Below are 25,736 nucleotides of genomic sequence, written 5' to 3'. Positions count from 1 at the left end.
ATGGAGGGGGTTGATCACAACACAATGCCCTGCTGGAGAGCGAGAGAAGATGATCGGTCTTGGAACTACAAGATCATGCTGCTCAAGGTCACTGCGTTCTGATCGCTGCAATTATTTCCGACATGTTTTATTACGCGGCCCGGTGATCCAGTGGTTAGCGCGCCAACCTCACAGTGCAGAGGTTGTGGGTTTGATCCCATCTCTGGCCTGCCTGTGTGGAGTTTGCATGTTCTGCACATGCCTGCGTGGGATTTCTCTGGGTTTCCTCCCACATTCCAAAAACACGCCTGGGCAGACTGATGGAACATCTAAATCAGGGGTGCCCAAAATTTTTGACCGAAGATCTACTTTTCCATCAACCAACGTCCCGCGATCGACCCGTTACCGCGCACGCACATACACGTACACACGCACGCCGTGATGAGCAACAGCCTGATACGGAGGCATGCGACGCACGTTTGCAGCCTGTTAACTATCGTAGCTCACGTGTACCATTTTAAAATGCTTCTCCTGGCACTCCAGATTCCTATTCTTTGCCCATGCCCTCGGTGAATTGTACACGAAACAAACTCTGAATGAGAATAATGGTAACGATAAAAGATACAGCGCAACAGCTCCGATCACAAGCTGCAATTGCAGCCTGCTGAGTGCTAACAACTTCCGGTGACTCAGGTCACGCGCCACCGTAGGTTAAAGATTTACCTGCTTTATTTTATTTTATTTTTTAAATACTTTTGTGAAAATGAGACTGATAGGATGATTAGGGTGCAGTGTACATTTACACAAAAAAGATATTACTAACATCCACAAAGACGCACACAAATGGTTGTGTGTTTTTTTTCTCCTCGACACCCCTCGCAATCAACTTGGGACCAGTTCGCAACCTACCAGTCAATCGTAATCGACGTAATGGCTCGGTGTGAGTGTGAGCGCTGATGGTTGTTTGTCTCTGTGTGCCCAGCGATTGGCTGGCAACCGGTTCAGCGTGTCCCCCGCTTACTGCCCGAAGACGGCTGGGATAGGTTCCAGCACGCCCCGTGACACTTGTGAGGATAAGCGGATCAGAAAATGAATGGATGGATGTTTTATTACATAGTGGCCCTCCAAAGAAATGCTACAACGGCATATCATGTGTAGATGGATAGGCGGCCAGTAGACATAGAAGTAAGAAGTAAAAAGTCCAATGTTGACTTGACTCCCACGGAGTTAAACACTTTTTCTGAGTTTATATAGCTCCACACTTTCCAGGGTTAAATCAACACTGTTTAAATATTTAACACTTGGAGAGTTTTTTTTAAATTAAATTTTTAAATTAACACTAAAGTAGTAGGCAAGTAACTCTTCTCAGATGTATTTGTTTTCCTTCTCAGCGTTAGTTTGGCTCCTTACAAATATATATTTTAACCAGTCCCCTGGGGATTAAAGTCATTCAGAAATAACCACTCAGCCATCCAGTCACCACATCTCGCAATGAGTGATGATTAAAAAAGTCTTTGTCAAAGCTTTTGCACATTGTAATTTGCAAAGTGGAATCTCATCATTCATTTCTGCAGACTTTTGAAGAGATTATTCGAAATACATGTACTGTATGTCACAGGTGATCACAGTCTCTTCTGTGAGTGAAAATAACTGGATGGGACCAAATTTCTTTTGTGATAAGCAAGAACGAAAAGAGGACAAGGAAAATGGCGATGACGCATTTCTTTCTCAAAGTTGAGAACTTCAGGTGCAAAGGCATATTTCATCTAACATTACAAAGTTAATTTCACAGTAAGTGAACCACTCTGTGAAATAACACTTACTCTGGACACCACTCAACACTGAAAATGTTAACATTTCTTCTGGAGTTAAAATCAACTCCCAAAAAATGTAGCCCTGAAGTCTTAACGCTCCAATTATTGTTGTGTACATTTTAATGCCATTACCCTGTACAGGAAATTCTATGTCCAAACATTTGACTGCAGCACAGAACTGTTTATGTGACAGAAAGCATTAAATGTAAAGACATCAAATTTAGGAGCTCTATAAATATCCATCCATCCATCCATTTTCCGAACCGCTTGATCCTCACTAGGGTCGCGGGGGGTGCTGGAGCCTATCCCAGCCGTCTTCGGGCAGTAGGCGGGGGACACCCTGAATCAGTTGCCAGCCAGTCGCAGGGCACACAGAGACGAACAACCATCCACGCCCACACTCACACCTAGGGACAATTTAGAGCTTCCAATCAACCTGCCATGCATGTATTTGGCTCTATAAATATGGATTCTCTTATTGTAACAATTACTTAATCTCCGTGCATGTTCTTTTCTGTTGAAAGTATATACAGAAGTCCCTCATCAATGGCTTGCCTTATGAAAATTCAAGAAACACTCTGAAAATACTTGACAGAAATGAGGTGATGATTCTAGTCGGGGATCTAAACATTTCTCAATGCCTAAATACATTTATAAATATCTGGGGATCTAAATATTAATTGGCCAAATCTTAAATAACTTCAGGAGCCACATTGACATACTGTATTATGTTGTTATTGGTGTTTCACACAATGTCCTGACTCCTGACTTGATTGGAATAGTTTTTTTTCTCTCGTTCTCTCTCACACACAGGGGAGAACATAAAAATGAGCAAAACCCCAAATTGGCTGAAGCTTTTTCCGGGTAGTGGGAGTAGGCCACTCCACTAGAGCCCGTGTCTTTGCTTAGTCGGTTCAGAGCTGTCCATTCTCAGTAATAAATCTTCAAAACCGAACTGATTCAGAATGACTCGCATATCTCCGCTTTCACACAAAGGACCAGACAGACATGCTGCCGATGTTCGTTATATCTTGTGAGAAGATTAATATCAAGCAGGAACTGAAACCAAAACAGACAGAAGATCAAAACCATGACACTGAGAAAATAGTGTATAAATATATTTTAGAATGTCAAATAAAATCATGGAGGGACTGAACTGTGGCTACACCAATTTCTGATGGGGCTATAGACGACCCCCCCCCCCCCCCCCATACATCAAAGTCCACTTCGCAGCTCCTGTTACATATATAAATACATTTATATTTCGATTGCCTCAATTAAAAAAAATACAAAACGAGACAAGAGACGCAACTAAATAAATAAAAAGAATTAAGGAACAAGTGTAACGTTTGTAAAGCGATGAGGCAAGGACGCGTCAGGTGGGGGGCGGGGCCTCATCTCAGTCAAGACGCACACGATACTGTAGAGTTTTTCCACACAGCTGCGAGCTCACCCTAAGTGCACTATCACCTTACGTGGAACATGTGCCCATGAAATACGTTGCGGATATTTGTCTGATGCGGTCATTTTCCGAACCGGCGGAAGAAGCAGAGTTGAACTGAGTTCAAGGCGAATTTTCAGGTAACGCAGAAATTGTCATCATTTTGACCATCGCTTGTGTTAAAAGTCATTGGTTGATAATAAAGTGTAATTTAAAGTTCTATTCTTGGTAATAGTTTGGAGGTTATAACCTTTTAAACAGAGGTGGCAGGAAAACACTCGCACTGTGTACTGAAGTAGAAGTCCAGATGGATACTTTTGAACAAAAAAAAAAAGTAAAAGTGAAACTAGAGATTCAACACCTGAGGCAAAGGTTTAAAAAAAAAACAAAAAACAAAATGTGTTATTTTTTACTTTCCATTACATGCAATATCGGTTTTGATACCTTAAAAGCTTCTTTACGCATAAAATATGTCGTCTCTTCACTGATGAACTTGCATGTAGTGCTCTTCTGATAAGAGGTGTGTGCGTTTGAATCACTGGACACAGCTACATTTTGACAGGACTGAACTTTCAGCAAGTCTTGCCAGGACAAAACAAAACATTTTTAAAAATTCTTAATTAGATAGTGATAACGACATATTTTATCCGTATGTGTTTTTCCCCATACAAGATGAAGAATGTTTGAATGCCATAAACCAGTGGTTTTTAGGTTAGCATAAAACCACAAATCATCTTGTAGGTGGCAACAACAACAAAAAATACTTAAAATAGGCCATGGAAGGAGAATATCTTGCTTCTCCAGATCTGTTGCGTCATTCGCTGTTAATGCGCCCTGCTTCAAATTCTTCCAAGTCAGTGTTATCCCTGTTTTTCCACCTTTTGCAGTAATCTAGAGCTCAACCGCTTTTTACATCGTTACATCACTTTGTACGCCGGTTGATAAGAAACAAGCCTATTTTGACCAAGTACGGAATGTAGACAGTACAGGTATGTGCTTTCAAATGTACAAGTAAATAATCAGAAAGATAAATACGCAAATTAAGTGCAGACAGCTAGTTGCCTAATCCACCACTGTTTTTTTGTTGTTGAATAGTATGCTGTACAAAATAAGGAAAGTCAAGGGGTTTTTTTGCGTCCTCGTCGATGCTGAGCGTGGTATATGTACAGACATACAAACACGCACGAAGGCGTGTGCACACACACTCACATCGAGTACGTATACATGTACAGTACATATACACTGCTTACCAAGTCTACTTGAATTTAAAGAGACCAAGATCGACCAATCCATCCATCTATACAGGTATATCTTTTTTAAGTATTCATCTGTCTTATAAAACAACAACAAAAAGATTTTAATACAGCCTGTAGTTTAACTACCTACTAACACAAATATTTGTTGCAATCCGTAATGGGTAAAATGTTTAATACTATATTGTACAAGAAGTTCCATTTAAAATGACATTATAGTTTACTTCCTCCTGTTGTTCATTCCATCACGAAGAATCAAACCTGACCTGCTCTCTTAAAAAAATAAAAAAAATTGCAATACTTGGCATGCACGACACGAGTGTGAAGGAAACTGGTGACAGCCCATAAAATGAAATAGATTTCTAGCTCTGTTGTACTCTCATGACAACTGAAAATACATTTCTTGCAGTTCTCTGACTGTCTCTCTGACACGAAAAGCAGTGGCGATGTCAAACCGTCATCTGTCTAAACCACTGATTCCCAAGTTTTATTTCTATATATCTCACAAAAAATTATCAATAAGATAAGATAAGATAAGATAAGAAAACCTTCATTAGTCTCGCAATGGAGAAATTCCCAATTCACAGCAGCAAAGTCAAGTCAAGTCAACAGTATTTATAGAGCACTTTCAAACAGCCATCGCTGCATACAAAGTGCTGTACATGGAGCAATTTAACATGCACAATAAACAGTAAGACAAATCGGCAATAAAGGCGGTAGAAAGCACCAAACAGTAAAACCAAGAACAAAACTAAGTCGTGTGTAGGGGCGGATGAGCTCAGAGAGGTAAGGTGGCGCGAGATTATTCAGAGATTTGAAAACAAATAAGAGGATCTTGAAAATAACTCTAAAATGAATGGGGAGCCAGTGAAGGGATGCCAGAGTAGGAGTTATGTGCTCCCTCTTACGAGTACCTATGAAAGAAAGAAGATATGAAAGGAAGAAGTAGAACAACAAAATATAGGAGCTGCTGGAAAGGCAGCCACTCTCGCGGCGCCATTTTGAAGTCAAAATAACAAAAATAACACAACACAACACATAGGACACAGACAGTCGTGCAATCTTCACCACTTTTCTGCATACACTTTGTTGTCTGAAGCAGTTGTAGTTGAAAGAGGAGAGGATCAAAGTGTCCTTTCACCAGTGGGCCAGAGACGTCATGCTGAAAATGTGCACACGTCTGCCACAAGCTAAGTTTTGAAAGCAAACACGAAGCCGTAGCGTCCATTGACGAAAAGAGATTCGTTCACTTCTCCTGTCCCACGTAATCCGCTTCGAACTCCAAGCCGCGACTCCCAGTTCCAAATTCGCATCGGCGCTCCGCGCTACCGCGCCTTTCTTCTCATTGTCGGCTCCTCAAGCCTTACATCCATCCAGCCGCAGACCGTTCAACAGCACCGATCTCTCCGCTGAACAAAGCGGGGCTGTGAAAAATGCTGCCCATTACAGGCGCAAGACACAAGCGCCCCGGGACTGTCCAGCAACAACAGTCAAATGGTGCTGAAGCTCTTGTCTCAATTTACTCACAATTTTAGTTACTTAGTATAAAATCTGGGCCCGTATCTCATTGAACACAAAGTGGATCAACTTGAAAGAAGCCATGACCGCATAATTCTTTTGTATGAAGGCCAATAGGTAGAAACAAGGGGTTTATTGTTCCTTCTGCCATCTAATGGAAGAGCATTTCTCTCGTCTGTCTGTCACAATACGTTGCTGGCACGGAGAGGTAAAAAAAATGATCTCCCACGGCAGGATCATTGGTCTCAACCAGTGGTTCTTAACCTTGTTAGAGGGACCAAACCCAATCCGTTCATATGCACATTCCTCGAACCTTTCATTAGTGAAAAATAAAAATGTTTTTTTTTCTTACAAATTTAAGACATAAAAAAAACATTTATTAAAAACAGAAAAAAGAAAATACAATTTCAAGACATACAGTAAGTATACGTTTTTTTAATTGTGCACAGAATGAATCTCCATGCAGTTTCAAGAAATGCTCCTTTCGTTTTGCCGGCGCGAGACTAGAGTTGCTCAACTTGGCATGCCAAATCATGCAGATAGGACGTTGAGTCTCATCCCACTCTGTGATGCATGTGAATCCATGTTGTACATATTCGTCGGACCACTTTCTTTTTTTGCTCAACATAGTTAGCATGTATTAAAACCTTTTTCTTTTTAATCACACGATGTACTGTCACGAACAAATTTTCACGTTGCACTCATTGGACAAGCAATGTAATGTGATCAACTGCAGCCAATGATAGCCAAGTGGGCCGGGTGTGTCTTGACCTCTTTGGCAGAGGTTCCTTCGAACGCTTGAGACCGATTCACCGAACCCTTAGAGTTCGATCGAACCCAGGTTAAGAACCATTGGTCTCAACGAATAGCATCCTCAACTCTGCTTGTCAACCTTTTAGTTATGTGTAAAAATCGTAGCAGTTGCGCTATTGACATTTTCTGCAGGTTTATGTCTGACGCCGTCATGGCTAAAAGCTTTAATTTTGAGCGAAAAGTGTTTGAAGCTCAAAGCGGCAATTACAGGTATCCTTGCCACAAGTGCTGTTCAGTTCCACTTCGCTTTGTGTTGAAAACAAATTGCTACATCTGTTGACTTGAGCTGGTATGTCCGCAGAGAAAAAAACATATTTGTCATGTTAAGAGAATTCACTTCTGTTGATTTTTTAATGAGATAATTAAATTAGTCTGAAGACACATTAGTCTGATCAATACCGGGTTGGACACCGACTAGTACGCAAGTATTATCCTCCTCTCAGCAAAACATTTCGTTCGTTCCTCCGCCAAATGGACGACTTGTAAACTGGGGGCAGTGCTGGATCTTGGCCAGGCAGGTTTTTATGGCCACAGCTCTGTCATTGCGTTGTGCTATCATCTTCATCACCTCCGGTCCCCCCCGGTCCATCATCTCCACACCTTCGCCCTGTGCCATCTGTTTCCCACAGTGTTCCCAACACTTTGCCGAATGGAGGAGGATGACTCTTTTGTTTGTTTATTCTCAGTGGCAGAGGAACACGGGCGACTCTTCCAACATATGCCGGAGTCACATTCCCCCAAAATTACAGAGCAGTAGCAGTGGCTCCAGGCCGACTTGAAATATGTCTGTTTGACCCTAAGCACCGCACCTTTCATTAGGGAATTCCAAACTAATTGGTTTACAATTTCTTTGCATGTAGCATCCATCTTTGAGTGACTGGACCTTCGAAGAAGGAAGACTCGACGAATTAAGATCAAGTGAGGGATTGTGTCACTGTCAGTCAGCCTGACGCCACCTGCGTGTCAACCATCTTTGCACCGTCTGCATAGAAGCAGTGGGCTTGACGTCTCCTTTGGAGACTGTCCTGTTTGCTCTGTCAGATATGGTATCATTCCAAGAGATCTTCTGAACAAGAGAGCCTCAGACTCTTTTACTGTTTCCTGCTGTAAAGGTAATTGTAGATCTTTGAGGACAGGGGGTGTGGTAGAAGTCAACAAGATTGTTGGGAGCAAAGAATTTATTGTTCAGAGAGCCACGCACAAGTCGCGCCAGCTTTCAGCTCGTCAGTTTCCACAGACATGTTGCACTTTAACAAGCTTTGTGTCACCTTTCAAAAGAGCCCCTCCTCCTGCAGCTGACTGACATATTTGAAGGGCTCAAGAACTGTTCATCGCTGGAATGCGGCGAGAGTCAGGCAGTCAGGCCTCACGCTAGCTTTTCTGAGCGTTTGCCTCTAATTGAGGAGGCGCACGAAGATTGTTCTTAGTGTAGTGAGACTCTCAGCCTCTGTTTGTCATCAGACTGTAACTGCTGTCTCCTGTGTGTTTGAGGTGAAGTGTTTTACAGGGCTTCTTTTGTATGTTGCCTGCAGGCTTGTGATGTGTGAAGGCCTATAAATCAAGTGTGATTCATAAAAACAGGTTCTCCTGTCTGCCAAGTTTCATCTCATCTCTACAACCCACAGAGACGTACAAATAGATTCTGGCCCGCAGCCATACCGCCCTGCAAAGTGCTTCCCTGTCAACACCTCCCTGCACCCGCCCCCTCACTGTTCCCTCCTCCAACCTTACCAGCATTTTGCTCCCCCCCAACCCTAGGATCAATGATGTTGTTTTCTTTAAGCTTTTCTTTGACTGTCCTCCATGGGAAGTACCTGGCAGCGGATACATGTGGCAGGCCTGTGCCTGGACATGTCTGTCTCCCCCTCTTTTCTGTCTGCACGGCCGTGGAGTGTGAGAATTGTAGTATCCATGGCAGTGAGGGAAGTGAGCTGTGCGTGAGAGTTGTTGTTTGATTGTTGTATTAAAGAGGATTTGGGCCTCAATGACTGCATATCTGAAGTTTAGAAATGTCAGCGCCACAAAGGTGTATACAGTGTCTGGGGGGGGGGTGGGTATGACCTCATTGCTCATGGTTTTGTGAAGTCACTGATGGAATGTGTGTAACAAATCAAGAGCCGATGTTTCAGAGTTAATTATTTGCCCCTCTTTATGTCTGCAGGTTTTATAGTGCGTCGCCTCCCCGCCATGCGGTAATCATCTGAGCAACACAAAAAAAGGAGTGTCAACAACAGCTTGAGCCACTGATCTCATCTACAGTAGTGCACCTGCAAAGCGCACATGGCCCACAATTATGAACCCTGGCTACGGACAGCACCATCTAGTGGCAGCACAGATGACATCAACATCCCTTCCTGGTGGGACCTCCAGAGGGATGTTCAGACTGGGAACTGGATTGACCTCCACACAGGGCAAGGTGCTGACTTACCTTCTGTGAGTCCAGGGAGCACCATGAGTCTGCAGTCCTCTTTAGGCTGCTACGGTTCCGACCCACAACTGTGCTCCTTGCCTCTAACACAACATCTCCCGGCATCACACTCGCCTCACCTGTTCCCTCCGGAGGGCTTCAAAATGGAACCGCTGGCTCCTGATATCTTGCAACAGGAGCCTTTCGGACTGGAAGAGCCACTTGAAAATGTCGTCTTGGTCCGGCCGAAGTCCCAGAGGCGTTCTTCTTCCAGAGGTTCTGGCCAGGCAGCTTGTCGCTGTCCTAACTGTGTTCACGCGGAGCAATTGGGCCACAGCATGGATGACAGCAGGAGGAAGCACATGCACAACTGCCACATTCCTGGCTGTGGTAAGGCCTACGCTAAGACCTCTCATCTGAAGGCTCACCTAAGGTGGCACAGCGGGGATCGTCCATTCGTCTGCAACTGGCTCTTCTGCGGCAAGCGTTTTACACGTTCTGATGAACTGCAGCGGCATTTACAGACACACACCGGTACCAAGAAATTTAGCTGTGCGTTGTGCCCTCGGGTGTTTATGCGCAATGATCACCTGACCAAGCACATGCGTACACACGAGTTGCCAGCAGAGCATGGGGAGGAAAGTGTGAACAGAGAAGGCAAGGGCTTTGATTCCCCCACTCCTCCTCAGTCATCATCAAACATGTCTGCACCTGACACCATCGAGCCTCCACTCAAGCTGAAAAGTGAGACAGACCCATCCATCTCCAGTGTAACTGGATAGTCGAGTCCAACTAATTTCATCACTTTCTGAATCAAGTTTGATCGAAAAAGGGATACCATCTGTTGCACTTTCTGTCATCAGTTTTATAATTGAGTTTTACCTTAGACACCCAAATCGATGGAAGCTACTTGGATCAGAATGTGTTCATTAAATTATTGATATTGACTGGACCATCACCTCAGTGATTTACTACTGTAGCACTCTGACCTTTGCCTATAGTATGAACTGTTACCAGAAGTGGGATTGATGGTGTCAGGACTGTCATATTTTTGTTCTTGCTCTTGGGAACAGTTTCAGTATGATAGAAAACCATCAAACTACAATCCTACAAGGATTGTTTTACAAACTGTAATCACTTTTTTGTTTGTTTGTTTATGGAGAATGGAGTAAGAGAATGACTCCCCATATCTGGATTTAAAAAAATGAAAAAATTAAAATAATTAAAAATAAATGGGTTCCTCCTATGCACATATGCCACACTTACAAACTTGTTTTTGTCATGATTCGGTTTAGGGACCAACAGGTGGCACTGTAGGGCTCCCCCGGCAGCTGCACACCTGTTGGTCATTTGGTAATTAATTGTATAAAAGGACTCCTGCCCGAACACTCAGTGTCGGGTCATTGTTGCTTCTTGCTACTGTCATGTGTGTTGTGTTGCTTCTTGCTACTGTCATGTGTGTTGTGTTGCTGTTTGCTTGCAACTGTCATGTTTGTTTCTGTCATGGTTCTGTTCCTGTTAGTTTTTTACCACAATCATGGTTTTGTTTTGCTACTTTGGATTCGTTTTGGTTGTTAGCACTTTGTTTGTTTTGGATTCAGTTTTCTCTGTTTTATTAAATATAGTTCTTCAAATACACCCTGCTCCTCCCTCCTGCCTGCTTTTTGGGGTCCACCACCACCTCGTTACGTGACAGTTTTGCTTGTGTGTGTTTTTTTAATAATCCCGCTGGCCAGAAAACTAATAATACGTACCTCTTCTTGGCAGAGGCAAAGAAATTAATTACAGTGTTTGTTAAACTTGGTGAAATTAGCCGCTCAGTTGATATCAGAGTGTGTCGAGACTTACATGCTGCTCAGGACACTTTCTACCTGTAGATCAAAAAACAAGGGTGCATTCATTGGAGCTGCTTTGATAAATACATTTTTTAAATTCATCCAAGATATATTTTATGAAGAAAGTTAAGCAAATTGACCCATCAAATAAATACCACAATTGATGCCAAAACATGACAATATACAGTACATATTCACTGTTAACAGTGATCACAGCAGCTACTTTTTGGTTGAACATACAGTAAACGCGATTCTGTAAATAAACACACTTGACAACAACTATGCTACCAAAAGCCTTGTTGATATTCGCATCATTTTTGTTCAAAGAAGACATTAGAATCCACACATCCATGTGGCCAAAGCAGCAATAACCGGGTCAACAGTGAAAAACGAGAGTACATAAAAATCACACCATACCACACAACATTCTTTTTATAAGTTAATATATAAATACTCTCGTTGAGAAGGAAAGGGACACGCTTTCTCCTGCTGATGAACTTCAACACAATACGGTGGACATCAAAATCTCATCGGCTGGATATGCTGTTTCCATATTTAAAGAAAGTTTTAGACTCGTTTTAATAAAGATGTGTACAAGATTAATTCAAAATACTACATATTTTAAAACTAAAGTTAAGGACACACAGCACAATAAAGAATTACTATTGACCTAAATGATAGTTTGCTACTGTAAATTTACAATTACAAGTCTGAGATGAAGATGAGAAACTTGACGGTGTTTGGTTATTTGGTGTGTAAATATGTACAGAGTATTAACATTTTTTAGAATAAAAGTTTGTGTTTTTTTTCATGTTGATTTGAACAGTAGTACAAGATGGATACATTTTTAAATAAATCTCTCATGCCATTTGAAGTTGTAGTGATTTTAATAAAAAAAGGATGGAGATGATGAGATATAATATTGTTTACGTAAACCATTGCTATCCTCTATCATTAATAATAATAAAAAAATCATTTTGTCTTGCCAATTAAATTCTTTCATCATAAGACATCTGACAATAATTTGCAAGCTTTAATTTATTCTTATTTATGTGCAGTATGAGAAGAATTGCTTTATTTCAGGGCATTGAAGGAATACATCACAGTTTTGCACTTGCGTGTTCCACTCTGGGTTCCGGCCTTGGTGTGTTGAATTGGTTCCCAAAACATTGTTATAAATTCACTGAAGACTATTAATTCTGTGAAAGTCAGGGTAAATGGTTCATTGCCTGAATGTGCCCTGCCAGGCGATTGGCATGAAACCAGTCCAGACCAGGTGTACCTCGCCCAGAGTAAATTGGTGTTATGCTTCAGTCCATCTTAATGACGACAAGCTGTACCAAAGAATGGATATACTGTATAGTGAGTGCACTGAACAATTATTTGGTGAGGAAGTCACAAAGTTACACATATATATGTATATATATTAGAGCTGTCAAACGATTAAAATATTTAATCTAATTAAAAATGCAACTGTCATAATTAACTCAAATGAACAAAAAAATTAATCGTGATTACTCACACATTTTTAATCTTTTCTGAATTTCCTTTTACATTTTTTGTCCTATTTTTCCCCATCTTAATGCTCTCATCAACATGGAATCATGAATCATTTTTCTATGTGCCAAATGCAAATATTTACTGAAATAACAATTTCGATTTTCAATTTTACATAAACATTTTTCACTTGGAGCAGTTATTCACACATAACCTCTCACACAATATTACTGTCCATCAACAACAGTGAAAAAAATATTTTGTCACACAATAGCTGCTTTAACAGCTTTTTTTATGAAATCAAAACAGAGCAATATAACATTATGAAGTGCACATCTAAGGTAAACTAGTACTCAGCCTATAGTGCATTTAAACCATGGTTGCATACTTCGTTTTTCTCAAGTTTGCTTTGAACACAGCAGTCTGTTTTAGTATGTTTGTTGAAGAATAACGAGACACCGGACACCAGTGTTCGTTATGTGCCGCTGTATTCAAAACTGCCGGCCTACAAACAAGCGCACGCACTTCCCCCGTGCTGCTGGGGCAAACCATTCGGAAAGAGGGGGGTTTCACTCCCCCTAACACAGTCAGGATATGTTGATTGTGTTGGTCCTTCTTGCGTGGAAGTCTCTCTACGGTTTTGTGTAAACCTCATTTCGGATGACTACACTTGGTTCGATGACAACACTGGAGACGTTTTATTTTCGCTAGGTCGCTACCACTGCAGCGCACTGTCACTGTCGGACGAACACAGAGAAGCTCCACCCGCTCTCTTTATATGGACACAGAACACTGTAACCTTCCACACAAAATTGTTCCAAACAAGTAACAATCGCGTCAGTGGCATACATCGTATACCTGTATGATACAGAGAGAGAGAAGAACAGGTAACTTTGGTCTTGTCAGTGGAGCAATCTGGCAACTTTTTAAAAGTAAACTTTCCATTCATAAACTCTTTAAGTATCCGTTTTCGGTGTCTCGCGCTGCCGTGGCTGGCAAAACAGACATGGGCGTGGACTTCTGCAGCGCGCTTGTTGTTTTGTTTCTGGTGTATTTATAGAGCAACGTAACATCCGCTTGTGACGTAGGCCGCGTTAATCTCGCGAGAAAATATTTAATCCCGTTAAAATTCATTTAAATTAATGCCAATAAAAACGCGCTAAACTGACAGCTCTAATATATATATATATATATCGATTCAGACCACGGACGTTAAGACCCGAAAGCTCCTAACCATGCATGGAGGGTTCCATCCCAAATCCAGCACCCTGAGACTGTACGCAAGCCGAAAGGAAGGAGGCCGGGGACTAGTGAGTGTGAGAGCCACTGTCCAGGATGAAACATCCAAGCTCCATGAATACATCAAGGAGAAGGCTCCAACGGATGACGTACTCAGAGAATGTCTCAGACAATGGGGAACAGAGGATGAGGCGCTGAAAGAGGGACCATCATGGGAGGACAAGCCCCTCCACGGGATGTACCACCGGACCATAACTGAAGTGGCTGATCTCAAGAAGTCCTATCAGTGGCTAGAGAGGGCTGGCCTGAAGGACAGCACAGAGGCACTCATCCTGGCTGCTCAGGAGCAGGCCCTGAGCACCAGAGCCATTGAGGCCCAGATATACCACACCAGACAAGACCCAAGGTGTAGGTTGTGCAAAGAGGCACCTGAGACGATCCAACACATAACTGCAGGGTGTAAGATGCTGGCAGGGAAAGCCTACATGGAACGCCATAACCAGGTGGCTGGCATAGTCTACCGAAACATCTGTGCGGAGTATGGACTGGAACCCCCAAGGTCAAAATGGGAAACACCTCCGAAGGTGGTGGAGAATGACAGAGCGAAGATCCTGTGGGACTTCCAGATCCAGACTGACTAGATGGTAATGGCGAACCAACCAGATATCGTGATCATAGATAAAGGGCAAAGGAAAGCCGTTCTAGTGGATGTAGCGATCCCAAGTGATGGAAACATCAGAAAGAAGGAACACGAGAAACTCGAGAAATACCAAGGGCTCAGAGAGGAGCTGGAGAGAGCCTGGAAGGTAAAGGTGACAGTCGTGCCTGTGGTGGTCGGAGCACTCGGGGCAGTGACCCCCAAACTAGATGAGTGGTTGCAACAGATCCCGGGAACAACATCGGACATCTCAGTCCAGAAATGTGCAGTGCTGGGAACAGCAAGGATACTGCGCAGAACCCTCAAGCTTCCTGGCCTCTGGTAGAGGACCCAAGCTGAATGAGGGACGGACACCACCCGAGGGGGGGTGAAACGAGGAAATTATATATATATATATATATATATATATATATATATATATATATATATATATATATATATACTGTATATACCGTATATATATTTATGCTGGATTTGGGATGGAACCCTCCATGCATGGTTAGGAGCTTTCGGGTCTTAACGTCCGTGGTCTGAATCTCTTTCTTTGGCCACCTTATTATTCCTGCAGGGTATCTGATCACTGGCAGGGCATAGCTGTTTATTGCCCGGGTCTTATTCTTGCCATTGAGCTGGCTTCTTAGGACTTGCCTCACTCGCTGGAGGTATTTGGCCGTAGCCGCTTTCCTTGTTGCCAGTTCGAGGTTGCCATTGGCTTGTGGTATACCGAGGTACTTGTAGCTGTCCTCAATGTCTGCTATTGTTCCTTCAGTGCGGACTACCTTTCCTCTCTTAGTCACCATCCGACTACATTTCTCAAGCCCGAATGACATCCCGATGTCGCTGCTGTAGATCCTGGTTGTGTGGATCAGGGAGTCTATGTCCCTTTCGCTCTTAGCATACAGCTTTATGTCATCCATGTAGAGGAGGTGACAGATCGTAGCTCCATTTCTGAGGCGGTATCCATATCCTGTCTTGGTGATTACTTGGCTTAGGGGGTTCAGTCTTATGCAGAACAGCAGTGGGGAGAGTGGATCACCTTGGTATATGCCACATTTGATGGACACTTGGGTCAGTGGCTTGCCATTGGCTTCAAGTGTGGTTTTCCACATCCTCATCGAGTTCGCAACGAAGGCTCTTAGGGTCCTGTTCACCTTATACAACTCCAAGCATTCAGTGATCCATGTATGTGGCATCGAGTCATAGGCTTTCTTGTAATCAATCCAGGCTGTGCACAGGTTGGTATGTCGGGACCTGCAGTCTTGTGCGACTGTTCTGTCAACCAGGAGCTGATGTTTGGCTCCTCTGGTATCTTTACCAATGCCCTTCTGTGCTTTGCTCATGTATTGATCCATGTGTCCACTTATCTTAGCCGCAATGATGCCTGACATGAGCTTCCATGTTGTGGAGAGACAGGTTATTGGCCGATAGTTGGATGGGACTACACCCTTTGAGGGATCCTTCATGATCAGGATCGTTCGCCCTTTGGTTAGCCATCCTGGGTGAGTGCCATCCCTCAGCAGCTGGTTCATTTGTGCTGCTTGGCGCTCATGAAGTGCTGTGAGTTTCTTTAGGCAGTTGGTGTGGACCATGTCCGGGCCTGGTGCTGTCCAGTTTTTCATGTCTGAGACTCTTTCCTGTATGTCTGCCACTGTTATGGTAACTGGACTCTGTTCAGGGAGGTTGCTGTGCTCCTCTCTCAGGGTCACCAGCCATTGTGCACTGCTGTTATGTGCAACCTCCTTCTCCCATATGCCTTTCCAGTACCTTTCAGTCTCAAGTCTTGGTGGATCAGCTCTGTTGTTAGGACCCTGCCACTGAGCGTACACTTTCACAGGTTGTGTTGCAAACAGCCTGTTTATTCGTCTGGCCTCATTCTCTTTCGTGTACCACTTTAGGCGGCTGGACAAGGCCTGGAGCCTTTGTTTGGCAGTTTAGAGTGCTTCAGGTATGGTCATCTGGATGTACCTCTCGGGTATCGGCCTTTTCATCACACCTCTCTGGGCCTCTGTCAATTGACTTTCCGAGCCGCCTTGATGATAATAATAATAGTAATACATTTTATTTATAAGCGCCTTTCAAGGACACTTTACAATAACAAAAAACACAAAACAATACGGGTTGAGCAGCGGCAGCCAAAACGCGCCAGCGTTCACTCAACCCGGAAGTCAGAAAGAAACCACAAGGGAGGGAGAGGGGGAGAAAAGAACCCACGCTCGAACTACCCTCATTTTGAGGATAATTTGAGTTAGGCAAAAAACTCCTGCACAAGCATCAGGGAAGGGTGGGGGTGGGGGGACAGGAACAGAAAGCAAAAGCGTCCGCCTTCGTCGAGAGCCAAGCAAGAAAGATTGATCTTAGCCTCCAACCGTCTTTTCCATGGTGGGTAACGTATGTCATGGCTCCCATGGTTGCTCTTATAGCCAAGCATCTCTAGGATCACTGATGCTGAAGCGTATATCAGCTCATTGGTTTCCGTGATCGTTACGGGAGGGATCGCCCTCAGTGCTGCATTCACACTTTCCATGAGACTTTCAGGTGGTACTTCACATAGCCGTTGTAATCGGTTTCTGGGTTGCCCAGCTTTCATTCTCGCCATGATCTTAGCTTTCAGGTCAGTTGCTGCCTCGCTCAGCAATTCATTCATTGGGGCTGCCCTCCCAATCTCAGCATCTGCATTCATTGGGGCTTGCCTCCCAATCTCTGGTATGACCTCCTCCTCTGATCTGGCAGCCTGGGGGCCTTCACCATGGAACCTGCATTGTACCTCATCAATCTCAAATTGTAACAGCAATTTCCATTTGTAGATGTTGGAACACTGAGCAACTAGTTGTTTCGTGGTCAACTGTGACTGTGGATTTGAAAGTAACCATTTAGCCCACATTTTCTGCATGTAACCCCTCTGACTAGGGTTGCTTGAGTCATACCATTTTTTTCCCCCCAAGATGGCGCCCGAGTAGGCAGCCTTCGGCAAGTGCTCTTCAAGAGCCTTGCTTTTTTGTTCTTTTTTGGTATTTTTGTCTTTTGTTTTCTCACATGTTGTTTGTTGTTTCATCGTGTGGACCTGATATGGACTGTTTTCAGCGCTTTTTGGCCACGACATTCGTCAAAGGAGAAGTATCTGTGCTTGGTGGATGCGCCTTCTCGGCAGCACGCCTGTACCAGCACAGATGTTGATTTGGAGGAATGTCGCCGCCATTGACTGTCGCTGCTGGACAGACCTGGGGTGCTTGTGTTTTTTGCGCCTGTAATGGGCAGCATTTTTCACAAACCCGTTTTGTTCAGTGGCTATGTCGGCGCTATTGGACAGTCGGCGTTGGTGCGGCTGGATGGATGGCTGCTGAAGTTGAGGATGAGGAGAGAGGAGCGTTGGCGCAGAGCGCCGGCGCGTATTTGGAACTGAGAGTCGCCGCTTGGAATTGAAATGGATTTCCATGGGACAGGAGAAGTGAACCAATCTCTTTTTTCATCAATGGATGCTACAGCTTCTTGTTGACTTTGAAACTTAGCTTGTAGCCGACGTGTGCACATTTTGAGCATGACGTCTCTGATCCACTGGTTAAAGGACACTTTGATTCTCCTCTTTCATCTCAAACTGCTTCAAACAACAAAGCGTGTGACGGAAAAGGGGTTAGGACTGCACGACTGTCCGTGTTTTATGTTATGTGTTGTGTTTATTATTTTACTTTATGTTAACTGTTTTGTGAAGCGCTTTGTTACAGCTGTCGCTGTTGTGAAAGCGCTATATAAATCAGCATGTATTGTATTGTATTGTATCGTATTCCAACAGAGCCATGTAATCGCATCTCGCCCATCTCCGCTTTGTTCCAGTAGCCCATTTTTCATCAAGGTGCTCTGGTTTCCCAGCACCTGACGCAGACCTTGTTTGGCCGGGCGACGTCCGGGCGTGTCATTCATTTTATTGTCTCTCATCATTGTATGAGGTAGGCATGAGCGTGAAGGGTCTTGCCCAAGGACCCACACTGAATGGTGTTATGTGCTCATTTTTTCCCCAAGCGGGATTTTTTTATATATATATATATATATATATATATATATATATATATATATATATATATATATATATACACAGTGTACACACACACACACACACACATTCACACACAACACACGTGATTATAATCAATATTATACTATAATAATTATACAGCAACCATGATTATGTTGATTTTTCATTTTATTGAATTAATGAGTTTTCCCACGATTCGTTGAGAAATGTACGTGGATTAAAGGGAGTGGTTGCATTCACGCAACAAAGATGATAAGCTTGAACGCACCACGACCTATACCGGAAATAGAATATTTCCAACCGGAAGCAAAACAGTAACTTTGCAAGCAAGCGGTGAGCACGTCGGCCTGAGCTTTTCGGCTTTCGTGTGAGCGTCCATCTTTCGTTTACCACCGATATATGGAGAAGGACTATATTCTTTATTTTTCTTGTTCTCATTAGTAACTAGAAGCAAGGTTTGAAAATGGGAGGCGGCGATCTGGTAAGTGTTCTCTGTTGAAAGGTTACATCGTATGAATTGCCAATTCCTTTCCGTTCACATCAGTCATGGCATCTTCTGTTCCAAGTTGTGGATTATACGCCGTGGCTTCCCTTTGTCTTGCGGTAGAATTTAAAGAAGAGCTGGCACCCCCAGACTATGAAAAACATCGAGCGCGTTTGGAAAGCCGAGCAAAAACATGAATCAGAACGGAAGAAAATCGAGGAGCTTCAAAAGGAGCTTAAGGAGGAAAGAGCCCGCGAAGAGATGACGAGATACGCCGAGGAAAGCGGTGCCATCAAGTTAGTTCTCACGAACGCAACTTTTAGAAAACGTTGTCAGTCAGGTTGTCTCACTATATGTCGTTTGCACTATAATAGAAAGAAGGATGATCGTTTGGACTGGATGTACCAGGGCCCTTCCAATCAGGTGTCCAGAGATGAGTATCTCATGGGTCGCCCCATTGACAAGCAGATCACCGATCAATATGAGGAGCCTGAAAGTGGCCCATCAGCAGAGACTGGACTTCTTCCTGGCTCCATCTTCAGCCCCATCGCTGCTACCTCCAGCCTGGACATGGCCGCCAAGATCAGAGAAGACCCTCTTTTTGTAATTAGGTGAAACATTGTTGTGCTCCCTCAAAAAACAAAACAAAACAAAAAACGGGTGTTTTATATCAAACTGAAGTATGGATGACAATTGTAACTGTACATCTTGCATTTTGCCCTCAAGGAAGCGTGAGGAGGAAAAGAAGAGAGAAGTCTTGACGAATCCAGTGAAGATGAAGAAAATTAAAGAAATGGTAAAAAAATAGTGATTGGTGGCTGTGCCAGTGAAGATGCTCCTCAGAAAACGGAGCAGTTGTACTACGATTTTTGCACACTCTTGTCTTTTTGATCACTTTTCTATGAAACGTTGTATAACTCCCATAGCTGCGCCAGAACCTCGACAACAAAGACAAGAAGAAAAAGAGGAAGAAGGATAAGAAGGAAAAGAAAGGAGACAAAGAGAAAAGAAAAGAGAAGAAACACAAGAGAAGCCACTCAAGTATGAGTTCAGATGATGAAGAAGAAGACAAAAAAGACAGGTGCATGCAGTTCTTGGATTATTAAAAGTACAGATGAACGTTTAAAAAAAAAATTGTGATTCAGTCCCCCCCTCAGTATTCTGATTGAGATTTAATACGCAATTACATTTTCAACGTCCCCTTCTCTTGCATTTTTTAAAAACTAAGACGGGCAATAAATTAATCTCCGTGTCAGATTTATGATACATACATGTCTTGCTCTTGTAGGTTACCGTAGCTTCATGCTAAAATAAAGGCGAATAAACCAGGAATTCATATGATAATCTTCTTCGATTAGAGTTGTTAATTTACGAAACAGTTTCTTGTAGACTTTGGAGTGTCTCTTTAACAACTTCACAAAATTCTACAAAACACGTGCAGTGTAACAATAAGCCATCAGTCACATTGAAATAATGACGCAAACAAATATGTTTGCTTTATCAAGAATAATAATACCGGTACATTTTATTTAGAAGCACCTTTCACAACACTCAAGGACACTTCACAATCAAGAGCAAAACAATAAAACCACAGATAAAATTATCTAAAACAACTTGAGGGTGAGCAGCGGCAGCCAGATCAAGTAAATTTTTTCATGTGTCATGAAACAATCATTTAAACAACATGGAGACTGCCCCTTAAGTGCTGAACTAATCTAGATATCATGTAAAAAATAAAAACAAAATATCCATTCATACAAAAAATATAAAGCCAACTGACTGAAATGAAGCAAGTGGCTTTTTAGATTTCCCATATTGCAGCCTTTGCAGTTTGAAAATTACATACTACTGCATTGCGATGTTGATTTGAATTTGAATAATTGTTCAGCCCAACTTCAAATATTTCACAGATACCACTTAAGAACAGCTGCTAATTTGGATCTGAATTTTACTCCTCAACGCATTTCAGGTCACATTCACGAGATGGAACTGCCTCTCACAACAAATCTCATTCCCATCATCTTCCTGGCTATGGCCTCCTGGTCAGTAAGCAATAAAATGTCATGTTACACGCGTAACGTTAGTGGACCACACAGCCTTCCACTTCAATCTTCTCTTCATACTGTAGATTCCTGCCAGAAAACAATACCAGTCCTCCGCTTTGAATCACTCAAGACGCCATGAGAGGAGTCGAAGCCGATCTCCCGCCAGAAAAAATGGGGAAATGCACTCCTCTTCCTCACACCGAAGCGACGGGAAGACGGAGGTCAGAGGTCGTAGCCCGCAGAAAGAACGTTACCAAAGGCAACGGAATCATGTGTCAAAGTAAGACTTGGGGGTGGGGGGCTTGGGCGGAGGGGGTATTGGTCAGAATATGTCCATAGGTGCTGCATACATTGGAACCTCGGGCTGTGAAACCATACACAGTATATAGTGGATCCTCATGATTCGCAGGCGATATGGGCCATGTCAGCCCAGCCATTTATTTATTTATTTTATTTTACCACCCAAATTGTTGTTTTGTTTTTCTCTAAACAAATTATTGACCAATTAAAGCTGTTAATAATGGCTTGGTCCCGTTGACGATGCAATGTTAATCGATCAACAAACGTGTCGGTTTGGTTTCCTGAAAAGTGATGGTTTTGGGGATGCAAGCAACATGCACACAACAAATTGATGGATAAGCAGTTTTGAAATCAGAATTCAAAGAAAATAGTATTGATCGGAAATGGCAGAGGTGGGTATTCCATCAGCATTGATGGAAGGTCCGTCAGACTGTCACTGGGCCGTTTTTCTCACAATTGACAAGAAACTTTTCTAAAAAATGACGGTCACTGACGGAAGTGGGTTATTGTCCGTCAATGTAATCGTCATTAACCACGTCAAGTACTGACGGACCTCTCAGTCCGTGATTTACGGACACCTGTTTTGCTGACGCGAAAGCGGTAGAAGATGGATGGATGGATGGATGTTTCGCTGACAACTTACGTGTTTCTTCAAGAGGGTTAATTCAGGCAACCACTGACTTGCTTGAGTGTACTGCATTGACTATGTATTTACAGTAGGTGTCAATATGCAGACATCCATTTTCGAATCCACCTATCCTCACAAGGGTCGCGGGTGTGCTGGAGACTATCCCAGCTATCTTCGGGCAGTATGCGGGGGTATACCCTAAACTGGTCACCAGCCAATCGCAGGGCACACATAGACGAACAACCATTCACACTCACCTAGGGACAATTGAGAGTGTTCCATTAACCTGCCACGCATGTTTTTGGAATGTGGGAGGAAACCGGAGTACCCGGAAAAAAACCATGCAGGCACAGGGAGAATATGCAAACTCCACACAGGAAGGCCAGAGCCGGAATTGAAACCTGCACCTGTGAGGTGGATATGCTAACCAGATGACCACCGTGCCACCACCGATATGCACTAAAGATACAATTTGAGCATGTGTTAGAATCATGTGTTAAATATATTCAGGCGGCAAAACAATAACTAATTAATGAGTTCAGAGGTCAGACAGTGGCTTTGAAATGATAGAAGACGGTTTTACCGAGAAATACTTGTGTTAAGTTTTCAATGTTTATTTTGGGAAAGACTAGGGTTAAATCAGAGGTTGTGCTCCACACTCCATTTCAGAAGATAGCGGCAATGCACCAAAAGTTGTTTGCCACCCACTGAAAGAAGGGGGGGGGGGGGATGATGAACTATTGGTCGTCATGGCAACCAGTTTTCGGCTTCCACAAGAATTTAGGAGCGACTTTAATCCACCAGGATGTTTTACGTTGCTATAGATTATGTACATACTGGTCATGCACTGGCTTTGCCTCTACATGCGGGAATGCTTGTAAATCCGTGAGTGAATTATGTGATTATCTTTTTTAAAAAAAGTCATTGTACTAATTTCTCACAGCATTTATTCAGTATTAGTGTTGTGTGTCATGTTTTTCTTGCAGGAAACTCTCTGCAGAGGAGCTGGAGCAGAGGAGAAAGGAGATGATGGACCAGGCCAAGAAGAGAGATGAGGACAGGGAGAACAACGTCAGAAGATACAAGAAGCAAGATGAGCAGGAAAAACAGCGGGAACAAAATTCCAAGCATGAACGCCATGCTGGTTTTATCCAGTACGTCTCTCTCTCTCTTTCTCTCTTTTTTTTCACCCAACATGTCTGCCTATGTTTGATGTCACAGGACAACCTCTTAGGCATTTTAAAATATAAATAGAGCATTACAGTTTTATTTATTTATTTAGTTATTTTTACAGTTTTTTGCTTTCAAAGAGGAATATCAAGTCTCGTGCAATTTTTGTCCAATAACGCCTGCTTTCCTTTTTCCAGTGACATGAAGTTGGAGAGCGCTGCCACATCATCTTTGGAGGACAGAGTGAAGAGGAATATCCACTCCATTCAAAGGACACCAGCTTCATTGGACAATTTCATGAAGAGATGAACATACACAATACTGTAAATACTGATATACTGGTATATATCTTTTTAAAACTAACAGGCAAAAATAACCGGCTTATTTCATGAATATACTTAGTAGAGGATTGGATGATGATGAACAATAAGGCAATATCCGCGTAAAATCCATATTCTGTACTGTAAAATAATTTGTGGAAAACCTTTGCCGCTGTGTACACATTGTAAATTCTTCTTCCAGTCAAATGGGACTTGCATTTGATTGCTTTACTATGACTGATATGTGTTTCTGCAAACAAACATGATTAAAAGATTATTCCCAGAAGTCATTTATTAAATATATTTTTAAAAATGCATTGCTTGACCTCTCAATATATGTACATCTTGCCCAAATATTCACATACAACCATTCTGAGGGCAGAACTCACTCACTCACTCACTCATCCCATGGCCTAAGAGGCCGTAGGGGTGCCATGGTGGATGTCTGGGCAGTCAGGGATCTCCAGCACTCTCGGTCCTTAGCTGTTCATAGCAGGGTCTGGAAGCTGCAGTTAGTCCATTTCTTGATGTTGTCCATCCAGCACTTTCTCTGTCTGCCTCTTCTCCGCTTCCCTTCCACTGTCCCCTGTAGGATGGTTTTGGATAGTGAGGTATGCCTTGTAACGCGGCCATTCTTCTTCTTCTTGCTTGGCTCTCGACGAAGGCGGACGCTTTTGCTTTCTGCGCTGTCCCCCGCCCCACCCCCACCCTTCCCTGCTCGCCACTCAGTCTTTGTGCTGTCTTTGTCTGACTTTTCCTAGCCTCCTGTCGTATTTTCATCCTAAAAACAAACATGGAATTGGTTGGCTGGTCTCTCGATGCCATCGACAACATTTTCTCGATGAGAAGAGCAGGCAGTGGGGAGCCTACTTGCCTACTTTTGCTGCTGGGTAAACCCTAGATCCTTGGAGGAAGCGGAGGATGGTGTGCCTGTCAACACTGTCCGTTGAGGATTTGGACGACATCTACATTTTCGGCCTTCCGATAACAGGTATGCTGCTGTTTGGTGTGAGCAGTTTCCTGATCTATCGAAAATTCAACCGACGGGAGCGGCTCTATTGGACGAGGCTGCCGGTCTAAGGATGGCATAACGCGGATGTCCAACACTCAGACTCAGACTGTGCTCAACCACAAACTGTTGCGGGTTTGGAGCGTCACAGCAGGATGGACAACAACTTGGAGAAAACTGGAATCCGTGTTCAATTACTGACTGAAATCATGGATTTGGCTGATCGACGCCACTAAAGAGACATAAGCCATGGACTCAAGGCTGTCTTAAATTCTTGGGCAGCCTGCTACCAAAACAACATCTGCTATCTCGACCTTCCCCTGATGAAAATATGCACGGAAGCTAGTCCCCCACCATCACCCCCTCCCTCATACATTCCCTTGACTCACCGTCTTCATTGTTTATGTCTTGTGACCTGTTGTAACTGTCATATGCTTGTGCAGGAGGTTTTTTTTGCCTCACTCAAATTATCCTCAAAATGAGGGTAGTTCGAGCGTGGGTTTTTTCTCCCTCTCTCCCTCCCCTGTGGTTTCTTTCTGACCTTCGGGTTGAGTGAACGCTGGCGCGTTTTGGCTGCCGCTGCTCAACCCGTATTGTTTTCTGTTTTTTGTTATTGTAAAGTGTCCTTGGGTGTCTTGAAAGGCGCTTATAAATAAAATGTATTATTATTATTATTATTATTATTATACCAGGCCATTTTGCGACGTTTTACCGTTGACAATACAGGCTCCTGTTCTCCAGCGAGGGTGGTGACTAGCTGTCTGACATAGTCATTTGTCCGGTGTTCTCTGTAAGATATATGGAGCATCCTTCTGTAGCTCTTGTTCTCAAAGGACTGAATCCTGCGTTCCGTGTCTGCTGTGAGTGTCCAACTCTCACAGCCGTATAGTAAGGTGGAGAGTACCAGGGACTTGTACAGCCTGACCTTCAAGCTGATGGTATTGCTCCTCCAAATTCTGGCCAGTCTTGTCATGGCTGATGTTGCTATGCCTATTCTTGCTTTAATCTCCTTTGTGGAGCTGCCATCCTCACTCACAAAGGACCCAAGGTATTTGAAGTCCTTAACCACTTCCAGGGTTTGCCCATTCAATGTGATGTTTGTTGGTGTTGTTTTATTGTGGCTATTGACCAGTGTCTTGCTTTTCTCTGCACTTATCTCCATGCCGTAAGCCCTCGCTACCTCTTCCAGTCTGGTGGTAAGATCCTGGAGTTCAGCTTTGCTTTTTCCCATAAGGTCTATGTCATCAGCGAACCGGAGGTTGCAGATGGGTCTTCCTCCGATGGATATGGAGATGTGGA

The 25,736-nt window shown here is 43.2% G+C and overlaps 2 protein-coding genes across 3 annotated transcripts; both read left to right on the top strand.

Annotated features, from left to right (window-relative positions):
• Window positions 1-3,235: 3,235 nt before the first annotated feature.
• Window positions 3,236-10,863, top strand: sp6 (Sp6 transcription factor). The gene is made up of 2 exons (XM_086121147.1): window positions 3,236-3,374; window positions 8,980-10,863. Exon 2 carries the CDS (start codon window positions 9,099-9,101, stop codon window positions 10,005-10,007), a length of 909 nt encoding a protein of 302 aa, XP_085977273.1. The 5' UTR covers window positions 3,236-3,374; window positions 8,980-9,098; the 3' UTR covers window positions 10,008-10,863.
• Window positions 10,864-18,806: 7,943 nt separating this feature from the next.
• cwc25 (CWC25 spliceosome associated protein) lies at window positions 18,807-23,745 on the top strand. Of its 2 annotated transcripts, none has more exons than XR_015101922.1 (9): window positions 18,807-18,962; window positions 19,089-19,261; window positions 19,340-19,576; window positions 19,692-19,761; window positions 19,892-20,046; window positions 20,935-21,007; window positions 21,094-21,290; window positions 22,899-23,092; window positions 23,306-23,745. XR_015101922.1 is itself a non-coding variant. In XM_086121107.1 (9 exons), the coding sequence occupies exons 1-9, from the start codon at window positions 18,945-18,947 to the stop codon at window positions 23,415-23,417; spliced, it is 1,203 nt and encodes a 400-aa protein (XP_085977233.1). In that variant the 5' UTR covers window positions 18,807-18,944; the 3' UTR covers window positions 23,418-23,745. The 2 variants fall into 2 exon arrangements, 1 of the variants encoding a protein (XP_085977233.1); XM_086121107.1 differs by having other exon boundaries at window positions 22,925-23,092.
• Window positions 23,746-25,736: the final 1,991 nt, after the last annotated feature.

Source organism: Hippocampus guttulatus, chromosome 9, assembly GCF_054856545.1.
Source record: "Hippocampus guttulatus isolate MCC_2025c chromosome 9, RoL_Hgut_1.0, whole genome shotgun sequence".
Taxonomy (NCBI): Eukaryota; Metazoa; Chordata; class Actinopteri; order Syngnathiformes; family Syngnathidae; genus Hippocampus; species Hippocampus guttulatus.
This window is presented reverse-complemented; position numbering and strand designations above follow the sequence as displayed.